Genomic DNA, 15934 nt, shown 5'->3' on the forward strand with positions numbered 1-15934 from the left:
ATGTCTATGATGGTTATGAATGATAGAATTAGTTTGGAATCAATAACCATTTATTACAACGATGAATGATCACCGATACATTAGTAATTAAATACTAGTTTTCCGCCTCCGTTTTCAAAGAAAAACGCCGCCTAGTTCCCGTTCCTGTGGGAAATCCGGGATAAAAATATTCTGGGTCTTTAACTACCTACATACCAAATTTCATTGTTACACAGGTAATCGGTTGAGTAGTAACAAACCTGCATCCATCCATCCTCACAACCTTTCGCATTTTTATTATAAGTAGGGTTTCAGCGAAATAAAACTCAAATTATAATATGGATACATTTAATAAAACAATGTTAAAATATGTATAAGTTATATAAAGTAAAAGGACAATATAAATAATTATTCTTACAAGTACATGAGTCAAAAGCTTCTTCTTAACAAGCCATTAATGTGTAAGTAGGTATATGGTCAGAACATTTAAAAAATCTTAACGTTCACTTCAAAAATATGCTTATTTTGACTTTATAGCAGTATTGCCTCAGGAAAATACAATTCAAACATTATTACTCCCAGTTTATAGTTTCTATAGTCTATATTATAACTCTGTTCAAATATAACAAGTAAATGGCATATAAATGCTTGGGTGAATACTAGGTCCGTACTTAGTCTGAGCTCCGAACATCACGACTATAATTAAAAAAGAGTGCACGTTAATCCTTTCAAACTTATAATTTTTATTGATTTTATTCAGATTTTATAAAATATTTTTTTGGTACAAAATGACGTATGGTTTCCAAATATTTTATAATTCACTAATATCAGCTTGATCGAATTTCCAATAGAAAACTCTCGTTTAAATAAAATCTATCAATTAATATCATATCAACTATCAAATAAACATCATCATCATTAGTAAATTTTATAGTATACAACAGAATAAAGTGATCAAAGCTATAACTGGTTTTATATGATCATCTATCAAATTATCAACAAAGGAGTGTATGGGATATCATATCATCTCATCAGCCCATAATACGTTCTATAATACTTTTAATATTAATAAGCAATCTTTTAAAAAACCAGAGCATTCCAATTAGGACATTTCAAAATAATTTTTTTAAAACTTAAATATCATTAAATAATTGTGCGTTCTTGGTAGACAAAATATAATTATGTATGATGCACAATTATTACTATAAGATAATTTTATGCTAGCTAAAGCTGCCTGATAATACTAAGCTAGCGTTTACTTTTTGCACAATAAGTTATGCTTTTTATTTTAACCAAGATTTGACAATATCAAAATTAAATTCTGCCCCAATAATGATAAAATACCGCTTGAGCAATGAGTAGTCTTCATTGGAAGTTACGGAGATTCATACAATATATTTTAAAAAAGAATGTGATAAAGAAATACGCAAACTCTCAATCTTTTTTCTGTAAATTTACAATAAATAATAATATTAGGACGGGCATGTCTTTTAACAATCCTTAAAGATACAATTACTGAATTGTAATTGAGTACAATCCAGAATTTCTAAGATCTCATGAAATCACAAATAAAATTAGTCATAAATTTATCGTAAATAGACAGTATTCGTACAATTTCATTTCACTACAGCATCATAGTATTAATTTATACAGCGGGTTTTTCTGATTACATTTATCACTACATAGTATAAAACAAAGTCGCTTACCCTGTCCCTTTGTATGCATAAACCTTTGAAAATACGCAACCGATTTTGATGCGGTTTTTTTTATTAGATAGAGTGATTCAAGAGGGAGGTATTAGTACCTCTATAATTTATTAGGTTTTAGACAAAGCGGGCGCAGCCGCGGGCGGAATATATAAATGAGACATTTGGGAGATTGTATAGTATAACTTCGGAACTAAAAAGACGCAAGAAATACGAAGCAAAAATAATCTATCAAAATATTCGAGGCTAATTAATTAGCACGTTTCCGTTTACACTTATTACATAACGATACACAAAGTAAAACCTTATGGTAAAAAAGAAATATTCAGTAACTGTTATAATGCAATAAAATGTAAATATGTTACAATATTCGTCATTAAAGCAGTTTCGAAATTCGATACAAATGGATACTGTCTAACTACTATATAATAGCACACATCACAAAAGCTTGTTAAATTATTTTATTGTGGTAAAGGCGGGGGTTGGACAGCCGCGTAAGTAGGATAGTAAGGAGCGAATTTTGCAGGACCATTAATGGCCATGTGCTGACTTTCATCGCGATCCTTAATAGTGCGGCCGTATGGAGATTCCTGGTACACTGGTTCAGCTGAAATATTAACATTTATATGAGTAAGATTTATCAAGAAAATGTTTCCATTCATGAGTGCACAAGGGGTCTTATCCTATGTTGTGTATATTGAGAATTATTGATATGTTTATTGAGAATTATATGAGGAAGAAAACGTTTTTAAAATATTGTACCAGTTTTATAGAGAACTAGAGGTCCGCCCCGACTTCGCCCGTGGTACATATTTCGCAATAAAAGGTAGCCTATGTCCTTTCTCGGGCATCAAAATATCTACATACCAAATTTCATGCAAATTGGTTCAGTAGTTTAGGCGTGATTGAGTAACAGACCGACAGACAGAGTTACTTTCGCATTTATAATATTAGTATGGATATAACAAATGCTGTTTTTCTGACTCGTACTTATCAAAGAAACTATTATCAGTCAATTTAAGTGTTAATGTACTTATATTTTGTCAGTTTGCTTTTTACTAAGTATAAACATTATCAAATATAATTAAGATATAAATTGTTATTAAAACAATATAACTTTAATTTGTTTCAAACTGCTATCTGTTTACGAGCGCAGAAAGATAAAATTTAACAGAGATATATGTAACTGAATCATTGAGTTAAATTTGCACTAACTGCTGATTGCTGAACGCGTGATTCACCGTGATAACTCAACCGACCTTCAACTTGTTTGTAAATATGTATAAGAAATATTTATAGCGATCTTACTTCGAATCTTATTCATAAGAATAAGGTATGTCAAAGATCACAAAAATATAAACTTTTTATTTTGTTGCAATATTTTTTTTTTAAGTGTAGGTAACATCATTCAGTAATCAATAGTAAAACAAACGAATATGGTAATTTTTTTTTGTTTCACAGAACAGACTGTAATTTTATATAAAAAAATATTCGTCTAACTAATATTATAAGGAGGAAAAATTTGTTAGTTTGTTTGATTTTGATGATATTTGGCACAGACAATCTTTAGACCCTGAGAAAGAACATAGGTTACTTTTTATTGCAAAATATGTACCACAGGCGAAGCCGGGGCGGACCGCTAGTTTAATTATAAATGTAACCGGGCGGACCCGGGCCCAGCTGGTAGTATTAAATTAAATAAAGCTTAAAATTGATATACTTACTGAGAGTAGGGTACAGCGACTGGAAAGGTGGCTGAGTTGGTGACGACCCTGGAACCACCCATCCTCCTGGAGCTTCGCCACCAGCTGGTGCCTGAATAAATGGACAAAAAAAAATACTTCAAAAGCTCCATATCTTTTATGTATTCATCAAAATATCAAATTCCTTGTATAAATAACACTTATTAAATATTATTGCAATAATAACATGTTTCGTTTTCAAGAAAATTCTCTTTCAAAATTATATGACTTTTTTTGTGCATTCGCTACTTTTCTTTAAATTAAAAAAGTCATCTCATTTTAGTTTCATCTAGGAAAAGCTGACTTATTAAGTAGGTGGAATTAGCTTTCCACAACAAACTACATTAAATAAATCACAAGTTTAGAAGTAAATAAAAAACAAATAAAATTAAACTCACAGATGGCTGAGCAGGCTCGCCCGGAGACACAGGTAGAACGGCTGGCTGGTTTGCTGCATCAACACTAGGCTGAGAGGGAGCTGATGGAGCCGCTCCCGGCCCGCCCATCAGCGGCACCGTGCCAATCGTTATGTACTTCTTGTCTTTGAAGTTGAGATGCATTCCCGATACTACACATTCCACCTGCGATTCAAAACGAGAGATAGAAATAGGTTTTAACAATCAAGTAAGAAGGTACCTACAACAATGTATTGATAATATGCTTGTATAAACATACAGATATAGATAAGGAGGAGAAAATTAAAAAAAAATAATGAAATATTTCATTTGATTCATGAGTTTTTCAAACAATATTTTTTAAACTATTTAAATATGTATTCTTATAAGTCTGCTATTTGATTATTATAGCTGAAAGTCCAAAACATTCAAAGTATGTAATAATAAGCAAATATAGTGATTAGAATTTTCTTCAACAAATGCCTTCTTTATGCAAAGCTCACTGTTACCTTTAAATCGTAATCCAGATCAATAATACTGCAATTGACAAGGTTTGAGGGTGGTATTGGGGGTATTTCCATGTTCAAGTTCCAATGCTTAGTGGTTCCAGCTGGAGCAGGTCCTTCTTGTATCGTAAGAACAATGTCCTTTGACTTCTTCACAGCAGTTGTTGGTGAAGTTGCTCTGTATGTCACCACCTAAGATACATGATGGTCTTTAACATAATTTGTTGGAGTTATGTATTATGACAAAACAGCGCTTTAAATTTTTAACCTATGCTAAAAAGTTTTTTTCTATTAACCAATAATTACTTGATGAATGGATTTATGTGTGCAACTTTAAAAATTGACTAATTTATTCCTTTACAAAAATATTTATAATCTTACTGTTGCAGATATTAAGATATATCTAACAACATGGATAACCAATATATAAATTGGAAACACACGCACCTTTCTCAAAAATATCTTGACAAGATGCAATTGAACATTACTCTTGTTTTCTATGTCAATAGTTAAAGGAATGACTTGGCCAGGGCAATATCCAGTCACTGGGGCTCGAACATCTACCGATAATGGAGGTGACGCACAGCAGAAACAACAAAATGTTTTTTCCATTTGGAAATGTATTGGTTCCTGAAACAAATATTTCACTACATCAAATATTTATAATATGTTATGCACATTTCTAAGAAACTACTTAAGACAATTAAGATAATAAATTGCTAAATAAATAAGACATTCACAAGATAATAGCATTGTTTACTTACTTTATATGAAGGATTGAGGTTTAAATCCAAAGCATTAATGACTGTAAATGCCATTTTAGTCTCTTGATCAAATTTCCACGGCCTGTCAAGGGTGACTTTAACAGTGTAGCGCACAAAGCCATGCTCACCCTCAAAAGAAGATGGTAATACTGGAGGCAGCGCACAGGTAAAATTATACACTTGCTTACCAGCAGGAATTTCAATTTCGTTTCCTAAAAGATAATGTTACAATATATTTTATTACAATACATTCATGATATGATTAAAGGCTATATTCTATCAATACATATTGTAAAATCTCTAATGTCTTTTACTATAAACTCAAAAACCATTGCACACATTAGTTTGAACACAGAAACATATCAATTGTATACTCATTCAAAATCTATCTGTGCTCATTGAAAACCCCTATATATAATTTATACTAAAAATAAAATGATATCTCCTTTACAAATAATTTGTAATTGTATGCAAGTGTTAAACATAATAGTAGGCATATTAGCATAAATATGTAACGGTATACCAATATGGGTATGGAAATATTAGAAAGTAATTGAAAGAGCCAGTACTCATACATGTACTAAAAGTAATAATATAATATGTATGTACCTGTACTGCTGCCAAGAAGATAATAGGATATTTGGAAATATTCTTCATTTCCAGTATGAAGAGTGTCTGTGGATTGAGTTTTTCCTTCTGAGTCTTCTTCTTGTTTACTTTCACTCCATTCTGTGTGTGCCTCTCCTTTGAACTTGACATGAATACCTTTACATTGAAAAAAATAAGCTTACATATTGATATATAATATATAATACAAAGTAAACATTATTTAGGTAAAGATGAACATACTAATTTTTCAATACCTATGGGTAAAGAAAAAGCAAAGTTTATATACATTACTACAAAACATCAAAATAATGTAGCTGATGCAAATAGATTTGCACTGCCTCTTTATAACTATGAGCTATGACTCATTTAAGCAAATACATATTTTTTAAATAGACTCACCTCTAACTTTTTTAGGGCTATCAAAAACGTATTCAATTCTCCCATTTACTGTTTGACCGGCATAATAAGCATTCCATTGATTATCTAAATAAATTACAGCTTCTTTAATTCCCATGTTGTTAAAATTTATATATTTTTTTACGAATACAAAAAATAATAAAAACAGAAATGTCGGAAGTTCTCAAACTCAACTAGGTTGAGAACACAGTTGAGAACTAGGTACACCACAGAGCAAGTAATATAGGTACACTGCTGACTAGTGTCACAGAGTGTCACAGAGCAAGCACAGAGCAAGTAGAGCAAGTAATACTAGTCACAGATTAAGTATTAGTTACTACGTAAGCCGCACTTTTGCGTTTTTAGGGAGAAAAAAAATAAAAACGAAAATCTGAAAAAAATATATTTCTCGTTATTCGGAGATAGTTTTCCAAAAATAAAAACTGGATAATATGCACCCAAAGATGCTTTATAAGTTTATATTTATTTAAAATAAATATCTTAGACAGTTACGATTCCAGAATACATTTCAATATTTTTCATGAAAAATTCACCTAAAGTTTGCCATTTTTTCAAAAAAAAAGTATAAGAAATTGACACGTGGGTATTCTACTCTTACATTTTAAATACATCCCTTGATCGATAAATACAATAAACAGCACAGGGAAATTTTTTTGATCTAATGAAACACAGTGGCGTGGTAGGGATAAAAAAAAGATGGCGCGTAACGGAAAAATGTCACGTTTAACGAAAAAATGTTACACTAAAAAAATCTTACCCCGCGATTATCTGCCTGGCTTTCAAAACACTGTGGATTTAACCATTGCCATGACGTCTTATTATTATCACCACATTATCACAGATATGTGTGTGATGTGTTGGGTACGAAATCACTCCACTAAATTTTCACTTGTTATTGGCAAATTTTCTCATATATAAAAAAGTACTCTGTGTGGCAAATAGAAGAGCCATCTTGCCTCAAAAGAGAGAAAAAAAAATATAAAGGTGACATAGACTGTCCGACTGACATCTATCAAATATCAATGTCAATTGTCACCTATCAGATCTTGAATGCGATGTGCAGATTTATTTCTATAATTTATTTATTCATTTCAAATTATCAAGTCAAACATAATTTTTAATTTTTCATACACATTAAATATACAAGCATCTTAGATTTATTAAATAAATAGTTTCCATCAATATCACTGATAATTAAAAATATAACTAAGTTTTAACGATGGATGAATCAAAGAAAGAAAATCCGCAATTATCCGTAGAAGAACTTAAAATCAAAGGAAACGAGTGTGTCAAAGATGGAAAATATATCGAAGCTGTGCTGCATTATACTCATGCCATAAAAATGGAACCAAATAATTATATCTTATATAGCAATAGATCGTTTGCATTTCTAAAATTAGATCAACACTATTTATCACTACAGGATGCAAACGAAACTGTTAAATTGCAACCAAATTGGGCAAAGGTACTTGAATATTTACTAGGATTTTGGAATATATTATGATGCTATTTGAAGACATACCAAAAATGTTTTATCGGGTTTATTGGAGGAATATATTAAATAAATTTTATTTCATTTAGGGTTATTTTCGGCGAGCAGAAGTAGAAGCTGCCAGTGGTTTATATGATGAAGCTATAATATCTTATACACGGGCTTTACAACTGGAACCTCATAATCCCAAACTAATGGAGTCTATTAGAGGCATTACTGAATTACAGAAAAAGAAATTAAAAGGTGATTAATATTCTAAATCGAAAATATGAGGTTTTATTATAAATAAATAAATCAATAACAATTTAATAATTTTAGGTAGCCAAAACACAATTTGGATATGTACATGTATAGGCTTAATAATAGGAATTCTTGTTGTGATTCTGGATTACACACTAACTGCAAATCCTACATTAACTGTAAGTACTTAATATAAATAAATAAGTGAATAATATGATTTAATTAGTACTTGAATGAGCATGACACTTTTTAGAATCCAATAAGTATGGTAGCATTTTCAATTGCCCTGTCGGGTATCGGATTTGCGGTTGGAAAGACTGCAACACTTATGACTGCGTGGAGTGCAGGAAAGTCGTTACAACCACCTCCTGATTTAAGTAAGTTATTATTTAATTATTCAAAGAAAAATTATACTAAGATAAATTGTATCAGTTACTATGAGTACCTATCTTATATATTTTTACTATAATTTTATGAAACAGTTTCAGATGAAAAGCAAGAAAATGAACAAACAATACCTGAAAAAAAGACAAAGTACAGTAAAGCTCAAGCTAGGCAAAGGTATAAGCAAGGCAAACAGCTATAGTAAAGCTTTATTATAAAAGTAGATAATTAGTTACTACCTTCATACTAGGTATAAAACAAGTGTTATGGTGATGGATCATATTTAAATTTTTATCATCTTCATTAAAACATCATCACTCTTGTAAATTATTAATGGAATATTTTTCAATAATTACCCTGCATAATGTTTTTTTGTTCATATACATACATTTGTAAAAATATGGATATGATTTAAATGTTAACTCTTTGTATTAGTTTAAAAAAAATCTGAATATCATAATCTGCAAATACATATTTATATCAAATACACATTGAAAGTTTAAATTGCTGAATGTAGAGTGCAAGAAATTGTTAACATACATTCCTATGTTTAATACTATAACCTTATTACATATGTAATTATTGATTATAAAGTGAAATCATGTGATTCTGTAAGATTATGTTAAGTAGGGATGCGTCGATACGCCTTTTCGCCGATACGATACCGATACGCTTACTGTGAATTTAAAAATGAAGGTATCCATACTAATATTATAAATGCGAAAGTAACTCTGTCTGTCTGTTACTCAATCACGCCTTAACTACTGAACCAATTTGCATGAAATTTGGTATAGAGATATTTTGATACCCGAGAAAGGACATAGGCTACTTTTTACCCCGGGAAATCGGATAGGTTTTATCGCGGAAATCCCACGGGAACAGGAACTATGCGGGTTTTTCTTTGACTGCGCGGGCGAAGCTGCGGGCGGAAAGCTAGTAATCAATAAATCACAAGTCAGATTTTTCTTTTATAAATATAAAAAGTAGAGACATCGGTTAATAATTAGGCAATTTAAAATTTTTTATAATTTAAATTAATATTGATAAGATTTTTGTTTAAAAAACAACATTGTCATTGCGCCAGAAAACGAATAGGTCTGAATCTCTCGATATATTGGGACAACTTAACATACTCGCAAGCACGGGGTTTCCCCGAGCATAGTTCATGCCTCGTTTGCAACGGAATAGACGAGAAAACACGCTCGTTTACACTACATTTTTAAATTAAAAAGTATCGTTATCGGCTAACCCGAAGTATCGCCGATATATCGGTATCGGTATCGGATGCACCCCTTGTAGTACAAGTACACCCTGTATCTTACACTTCATACAAATTTTTATTTGACTTTACATTTAAATGTTACTCTAGATTAATATATTGTGATATAGCAATATGCATTTCTGATCTTATTTTCAGTTGAGATGAGATCAGATGACTTTGCTCTTTGCTCATGTTTTTGAAAAAAAATTTACAACTTGCAACTGATGACTTTTGAAATTGCGTATTAGGTTTTAATTATATGTAAATAGTCCAGTTGAGAAAACTCAGCTATTACTGTGTACATGTCTAATTAATATTTTGAACATATTCCTGTATTTCTACAAATTTCTATATTATACAATATGTATCTGGTTAAATTATAAGATAGATTTTATAAACAATTTGGGACATTCTTCAAAGGCGTCTTACTGTTATTTGTTATTTTATTGTTACTCTAATTTTAATTGTACTTACTGGATAAGAATAAAAGACATTTACTAATATTTTGTTTCAATAAGGAAATATTAAATATAAATAAAACGTTGGATATATGGGGAAATACTTTATTGAACCTAGTGTAAAATGTATTTCGAAAATTGCTTTAATACAATATAATATTATTTACTTAAAATTCTTGGTCTTGTACCTTATACTTAACATAAGTCCAACACTATATATACGAAAAATAAAAATAATCTGTATAACAATATATATTACAACTTCTACAGATGCGATGGTGACAAATTTACAAAAACTTAAGTAAAAGTGTTATCAATTTTTAGCAATATTTCCATGCTCCTTACAATTATTTACTATGTGTATTTTGAAAACATTATCCTACTTAATACCTCCTTCTAGAAGGTGTCAGTAACATTTTGTGTGACTTTTGTTTCATTAAAAAAATATTAACATGTACTTATCCTTACCGTAATAATAACGTAAGTTGTGGCAACATTTATAATATAATATAATATCAAATAATAACATGAATATTACATAGTAATATTATGTGAATTATTATTACTATAATATTGATTAAAATGTTAATGAACTATTATTCTTAAAATTGCACCATGTGGACAATATAAGGTAACAAACAAACATAGTACACTATTTATTGTAGAGTCGCACTTTGGTGTTTATATTACTACACATGTTAATATATATATATATATATATATATTATTAAGTCAATCGCTATCTGAAATAGCTTTCTTTCGCCGTTTTGCCTGCTTCGGTTTGACGATTTCTTCCTCCTGAAATATGATTTTCAAAATTTTATACATTTACCATTTTATTTCCTTACTTAGCAACATAGTGTATAAAAAATATGTCAGAGGTGAAACTTCTTTGGCAAGATTCAAACATACCAAAATCGTCGTCTTACTCCGTCTGACGACAAAAAAATTATCTTCTTACTCCATGATATAGCTATGACGCGATCTTGATATTTTACTCGTAACGCGCCTAAAGAAGTTCACTTCAAAAATAGTAATAGCGAAATAAGTGAACATTATTTCATTGTTGGAATTATGAAATTTAATATTAACACAAGTCTCTGCAAGTTATTTTGTTGAAACAATCTTTTGTAAACAATGATGCCATGGGATACCGGGAATATTGTCCTAATTGGATTATAATTGGTTCAGTTGTTCTAGAGATAAATCGAAACAAAGTATATAAACAGAAAGAATGATAGGCAAATAATAAAAAAAACAGAGCTTATGTGGAGTACAAGTGTCAGAAGTAAAATTTCTTTGGCAAGATTCAAATATGCCAAAATCGTCGTGACGTGACGGCATTGCCATGACGCGAACTGAAATTTTACTCTCAACGCGTCTAAAGGAGCTTCACTTAAAAATAAATATTTCAGGACATATTTCACACACGGCAAGATCTGATCCCATAATAAGCTTGTAAAAAGCTAAATAAGTTATATTACCTCACTATCCTCATTTGATGAATGTAAATTTTGATTTAATGGCATTGAATTTGAAGCTAATTTTCTTGCTCTCCTCAACATTGGTAATTCATCTTGCCAAGCCAAAAAGAACAGGTCACTGTATTGTCTCTGGAATAACGACACATTACATTATTATTATGCAGTTGATTCTACTATTTTAGAGTTCCATATAAGGCAGTTTTACACCTACTTTTGTTTTTATATCACAGGGAAGATTTGTCTAATGGATTTTTTCTTTGCTATTATTACAGATTCAAGCTTGCTACAGTGAGATTTGTATTTCTAAGTTACATAACACAGACATGATTTAAAGTTATTAATATTGCTTATTAAAATATATTTACCTTCAAACTATCACTACTATTTGATTGCGAGTGCTGCAATGCTTTCTGCATACATTCCATGTTAAAAATTGACATATCATTCTGCTCCACACAACATACTCTTATTTGTTCTAGGTGACCTAATACCTGTAAAGAAATTTTTATTTTATTGAATTTTGTATGTACATATTAAATTTTCCAAAAATTATTCATGATTATGAGAATTTCTTAAATACTTACTAATTCAGCGGAAGGCGGCGCGTTTGGTGGAATGTTATGTTTTCCTGGACGTTTTCTTTTGTTTGGACTTGTACCTGGATATCGTGTACTTAATAAAACGGCCAAAAGATCAGCTACTTTATCTTCATAATCTTGACACCAATACATGACAGTAGACACAACAAATGAGTCATCTTCGTCCAAAGATCTGCAGAACATTTGTCTCACAACATCTGCAGTTGGTCTTTCTTGTTTTAACATGAGCAATACCGATGTTGATGCTTCTGCATGATCCTTGTAGGATAATTTGGGTATAATTGGTAAAACATCTTCAACTGATATTTCATGTGCTGTCAAAAGTTGCCATAAGCAATATTGTTCGAAGGTCTCCCAGCCCAGACTTGTAGATAACATTGTTGTTATATCGTCAGATTTAAACATCATTAAGTTTCCCTGTAATGTTAGACACACTAGACGCTGTAGTTGTCCAGCATCTAATGTGGATACTATAATATGCAATAATCTGATATGATTTTGAACTTGATCTTTAAATTCTCTGTATACATCTGGTATCAACCATACAAGAACATTTGCGTCACATTCTTGGCACTTTTCAAAATCATCAGCTAAACTCTCGGCAAGTTTTAATTCTAAATTACTACAATAATCTTTATAAATATCTGTTTTAAATTTAACATTTCTCTTTTTTGCGGGATCTCGTTCAGCACGGCGTTCTTTCTCATAACAAATTTTTAAATAAACTAATAAACAATAACCTAAACTCGGAACAGAACTTTGTGCATACATCTCTTTGAATGCTTCCATTATTAACTTACGCTTTGAATCAGAACTATCGCCACTAAGATAGTTAAACATTGAGAATATTGGATTATTAAGAATAGTTTCCAATTCTGATGTAGTAGGGTTTATACTTATTTTTGGGGGTGGAATATCTTGTACGGCAGCAGCAAATAAATCAGCAAGTGCAACTGCAGTAGGCATTGGTGGAGAGCATGCGCTAAGCAAAGCTGTTCCTGCACTTGCTGTTCTTTCATCAAGGAGGGTTTCAGCAAATGGCCGTAAAACTAGAGGTAAAGCTGCTGCTAGTTCTGGACGTTCTCTTGCCCGAACCTCTGATAGAGGTAAATCATCATCATCAGTATCTTCTCCAATATTTGGACTGGCTTCATCCTCATCATCAGAAAATACTGGTTCATCAGGTCCACCCCTAGGCAGATCTTCAATACCTTCTTCCCTTAATCCAGAAACTCCTTCACCATTACTACAAAACTCCTTAAAAGTCTCTCTTACAGTTGTGCGTAGTTCTCTATCTAATTTTGGAGAATCAAATAGGGGTTGTAAATTGGGAAGAACCCTCTTTTCAATAATTTGTTGAAGAGAATTGAAAATTCCTTGTCTTACTTTGTCTGCAAATGATGGATAAAAATTAGGAATAATGCGACAGAGAAAATCAAGAAGGGTTGCAGTAACTGCTGGATGAGATCTCATAGAATGATGCATTACGAGTATAGCAGGTTCAATATTCATGATATTATCTTTTTCAGGGTCATAAAATAACCAGTCATAAAATAAGGCTAATTTTGCATTTGAAGCTGCAACATTTGAGGTGCAAGTTGTAAGTAGCCATCCAATGACTGCCCATCGCGGAATAATGTCTGAACACAGTAACTCATTTGTAGGATGTATAACCCCTACTATGAAACGAATCATATCACTACGTAAGGATTGAGATTCAGGTGTTGCTAGGTATTGTCGTTGAAACCATTCTTGATATTTTTTATGATGCCCAAATCGTACTTGAGATGTCAAGAATACTAGTTTTCTTTCCATATCTGGAGTGAGTCTGGACTGTAAATACCTTCTAGAAGTTCGTGTTTGTAATAACTGTAGTACATTGGTAAAAGTTGGTGATAGTGTTTTAGGATTTAAAAGAATATCTTGCCACAATTGATTAAATTCAGGAATTCTTGCAACATTTTGGAGTAAACGCACTAAATCTCTTCCCAAGCTTAAGACTTCATTGAAATGCTCCCTTATGAGTGCTATCACAAAATTGACTTCTTTCTGTCGCAGAGCCATAAGTTGTGGTATATTATGATCTTCGATTAATCTCAAATATGTATATACCACCATACATATTAGTACTGGGAATTTGTCAAGCCACATTTTGTTGTCAATATAAATATCCAAAAGAGATTCTACTAAGAAAATATTTTTAGGTGTGATGTCACCACCAGATGCATAACGCATTAAATTCCAACAAACACTATCCACTCCTGTTACAACATTTCTTATCATTTCTTTTACAAGCCATAATAATTGATTCCGTGTTGTATCTTGGAATTTTAAATACCTTTCTAAGATCAAATTGGACAAGTTATTAAGAACACAAGTTAGACCATCTCTTGTTATTAGAGTAAGATCTCTATAGCATTTTGTGGCATTATGTGGCTCAGTGAGAATTGACATAAGCATTCCCAGCGACACATCTTCATGATTTTTGCAAACAGCATTGTTAAGTGCATCATGAGCTTCCTTTTCACTACAATCAGCTACAAGAGATTGAAAAAAGATGTAGGCTCTTTCGTATCTCTGAAATAAAAGAATTAATTATTTTATAAATAAAACATTAATGTAATGTATTCATCAAAAGTAATGCACATTTGAGATATTAAATTTCGCGCCACAAAACCGCAGCGCCGCCACGGATTCAATAGGAAAATAAAAAATTTTACATGGCTGACTAAGTAAATCTTTGTTAGTAACTGCAAATTAGAAAAAGTACCTCTTCAATTTCATCCTTGTTTTCTATAGCGGTGCACACAAAAAGTTTAGGTGAATTAGCTTTTGTTTGTTCCATAGCTCAGAATATTTAAATCCTCAATTTAAATAATAATTTAGCAGAGCTCGCCTGCATGGCCATCGTAGGTGAAAAAAATATATATAAGCAATACAATCACCACAGATAATAAATTATACATAGGATCTATATAGTGAGCAGAGCTGCCAACGTTAAGAAAATGATCTGTTTGCGACCGCGAGTGGACCGCGTCATAAGGCCGCGTTTCCACTTGCAAGAAAACTTCCGCGAGAAATGTCCGACAGTCTGTCTGACAGCAACTTGCAAGTCTAGTTGCAGGTGGAAACGCGGAATTAGACTTGCAAGTTGCTGTCGGACATTTCTCGCGGAAGTTTTCTTGCAGGTGGACAGGCGGCCTAATGCAATTATTATAATCAAGAAACTTCTAATCTCCAGTGTATTAGATAATAAGCTTCTTGATTATAATATAATAATCACAGATAAAAATCGTTTGCGAACACTACAATTCCACAAAAATAAATAAAACAAAAAACAAACATCTTGAAACAAGTCGACCCGTTTTTTTAAATACATAATCAAAATATTTATTTATGTAATAATTAATATAATTTCTATTAACTATACAACAGTAACTAAAAAAAACTAACAAGTCAATTGAAGGCTAAAATTAGGTTACATATTTAAAATATATTGAATAATTTGTATTTCAATAAAATAGACAATAGACAATAGACATCCATGAGACATCCTGATCCGTAATATTGTCTGTTTATGTACTAGGTTTATTGCTGGAGGTTACCGCAATGAAATTAGAGCGTTTTCACATTGTCCGGTCCGATATCGGATATCGGGCGCCGATAGCCGATATCCGATATCGGAGGCTAAGTAAAATGTATGATTTAGGTACCTGTCTTTCACATTGTCCGGTCCGATATCGGATATCGGAGCCAACACCGATATTCCCGTGAACTATCGGACGATAATGTTCAGTGTTACCAACTCAATTTTCGAAAAGGTAGTATACCAACAGCAAAAAAAGCACTAGTTTGTGTATTTTCAGTCATTTCTAGGCGCTAAATGTAAAAAAAAAAT

At 31.6% G+C, this 15934-nt stretch overlaps 3 protein-coding genes across 3 annotated transcripts; 1 reads left to right on the forward strand and 2 right to left on the reverse strand.

Moving 5' to 3' along the window:
* Window positions 1–310: 310 nt before the first annotated feature.
* LOC123698328 (arrestin domain-containing protein 17) lies at window positions 311–6297 on the reverse strand. The gene is made up of 8 exons (XM_045644911.1): window positions 6101–6297; window positions 5702–5857; window positions 5093–5304; window positions 4776–4958; window positions 4332–4520; window positions 3826–4008; window positions 3410–3500; window positions 311–2292 (listed from the first exon to the last, which is right to left on the reverse strand). Exons 1-8 carry the CDS (start codon window positions 6213–6215, stop codon window positions 2147–2149), a joined length of 1275 nt encoding a protein of 424 aa, XP_045500867.1. The 5' UTR covers window positions 6216–6297; the 3' UTR covers window positions 311–2146.
* An 860-nt stretch (window positions 6298–7157) lies between these two features.
* Window positions 7158–8746, forward strand: LOC123698470 (hsp70-Hsp90 organizing protein 3-like). The gene is made up of 5 exons (XM_045645105.1): window positions 7158–7583; window positions 7700–7853; window positions 7929–8029; window positions 8104–8227; window positions 8333–8746. The coding sequence occupies exons 1-5, from the start codon at window positions 7338–7340 to the stop codon at window positions 8434–8436; spliced, it is 729 nt and encodes a 242-aa protein (XP_045501061.1). The 5' UTR covers window positions 7158–7337; the 3' UTR covers window positions 8437–8746.
* A 1298-nt stretch (window positions 8747–10044) lies between these two features.
* LOC123698468 (integrator complex subunit 3 homolog) lies at window positions 10045–14966 on the reverse strand. Its single transcript, XM_045645102.1, has 5 exons — window positions 14807–14966; window positions 12022–14613; window positions 11803–11928; window positions 11438–11566; window positions 10045–10751 (listed from the first exon to the last, which is right to left on the reverse strand). Exons 1-5 carry the CDS (start codon window positions 14879–14881, stop codon window positions 10686–10688), a joined length of 2988 nt encoding a protein of 995 aa, XP_045501058.1. The 5' UTR covers window positions 14882–14966; the 3' UTR covers window positions 10045–10685.
* Window positions 14967–15934: the final 968 nt, after the last annotated feature.

This window comes from Colias croceus, chromosome 16 (genome assembly GCF_905220415.1).
Source record: "Colias croceus chromosome 16, ilColCroc2.1".
Taxonomy (NCBI): domain Eukaryota; kingdom Metazoa; phylum Arthropoda; class Insecta; order Lepidoptera; family Pieridae; genus Colias; species Colias croceus.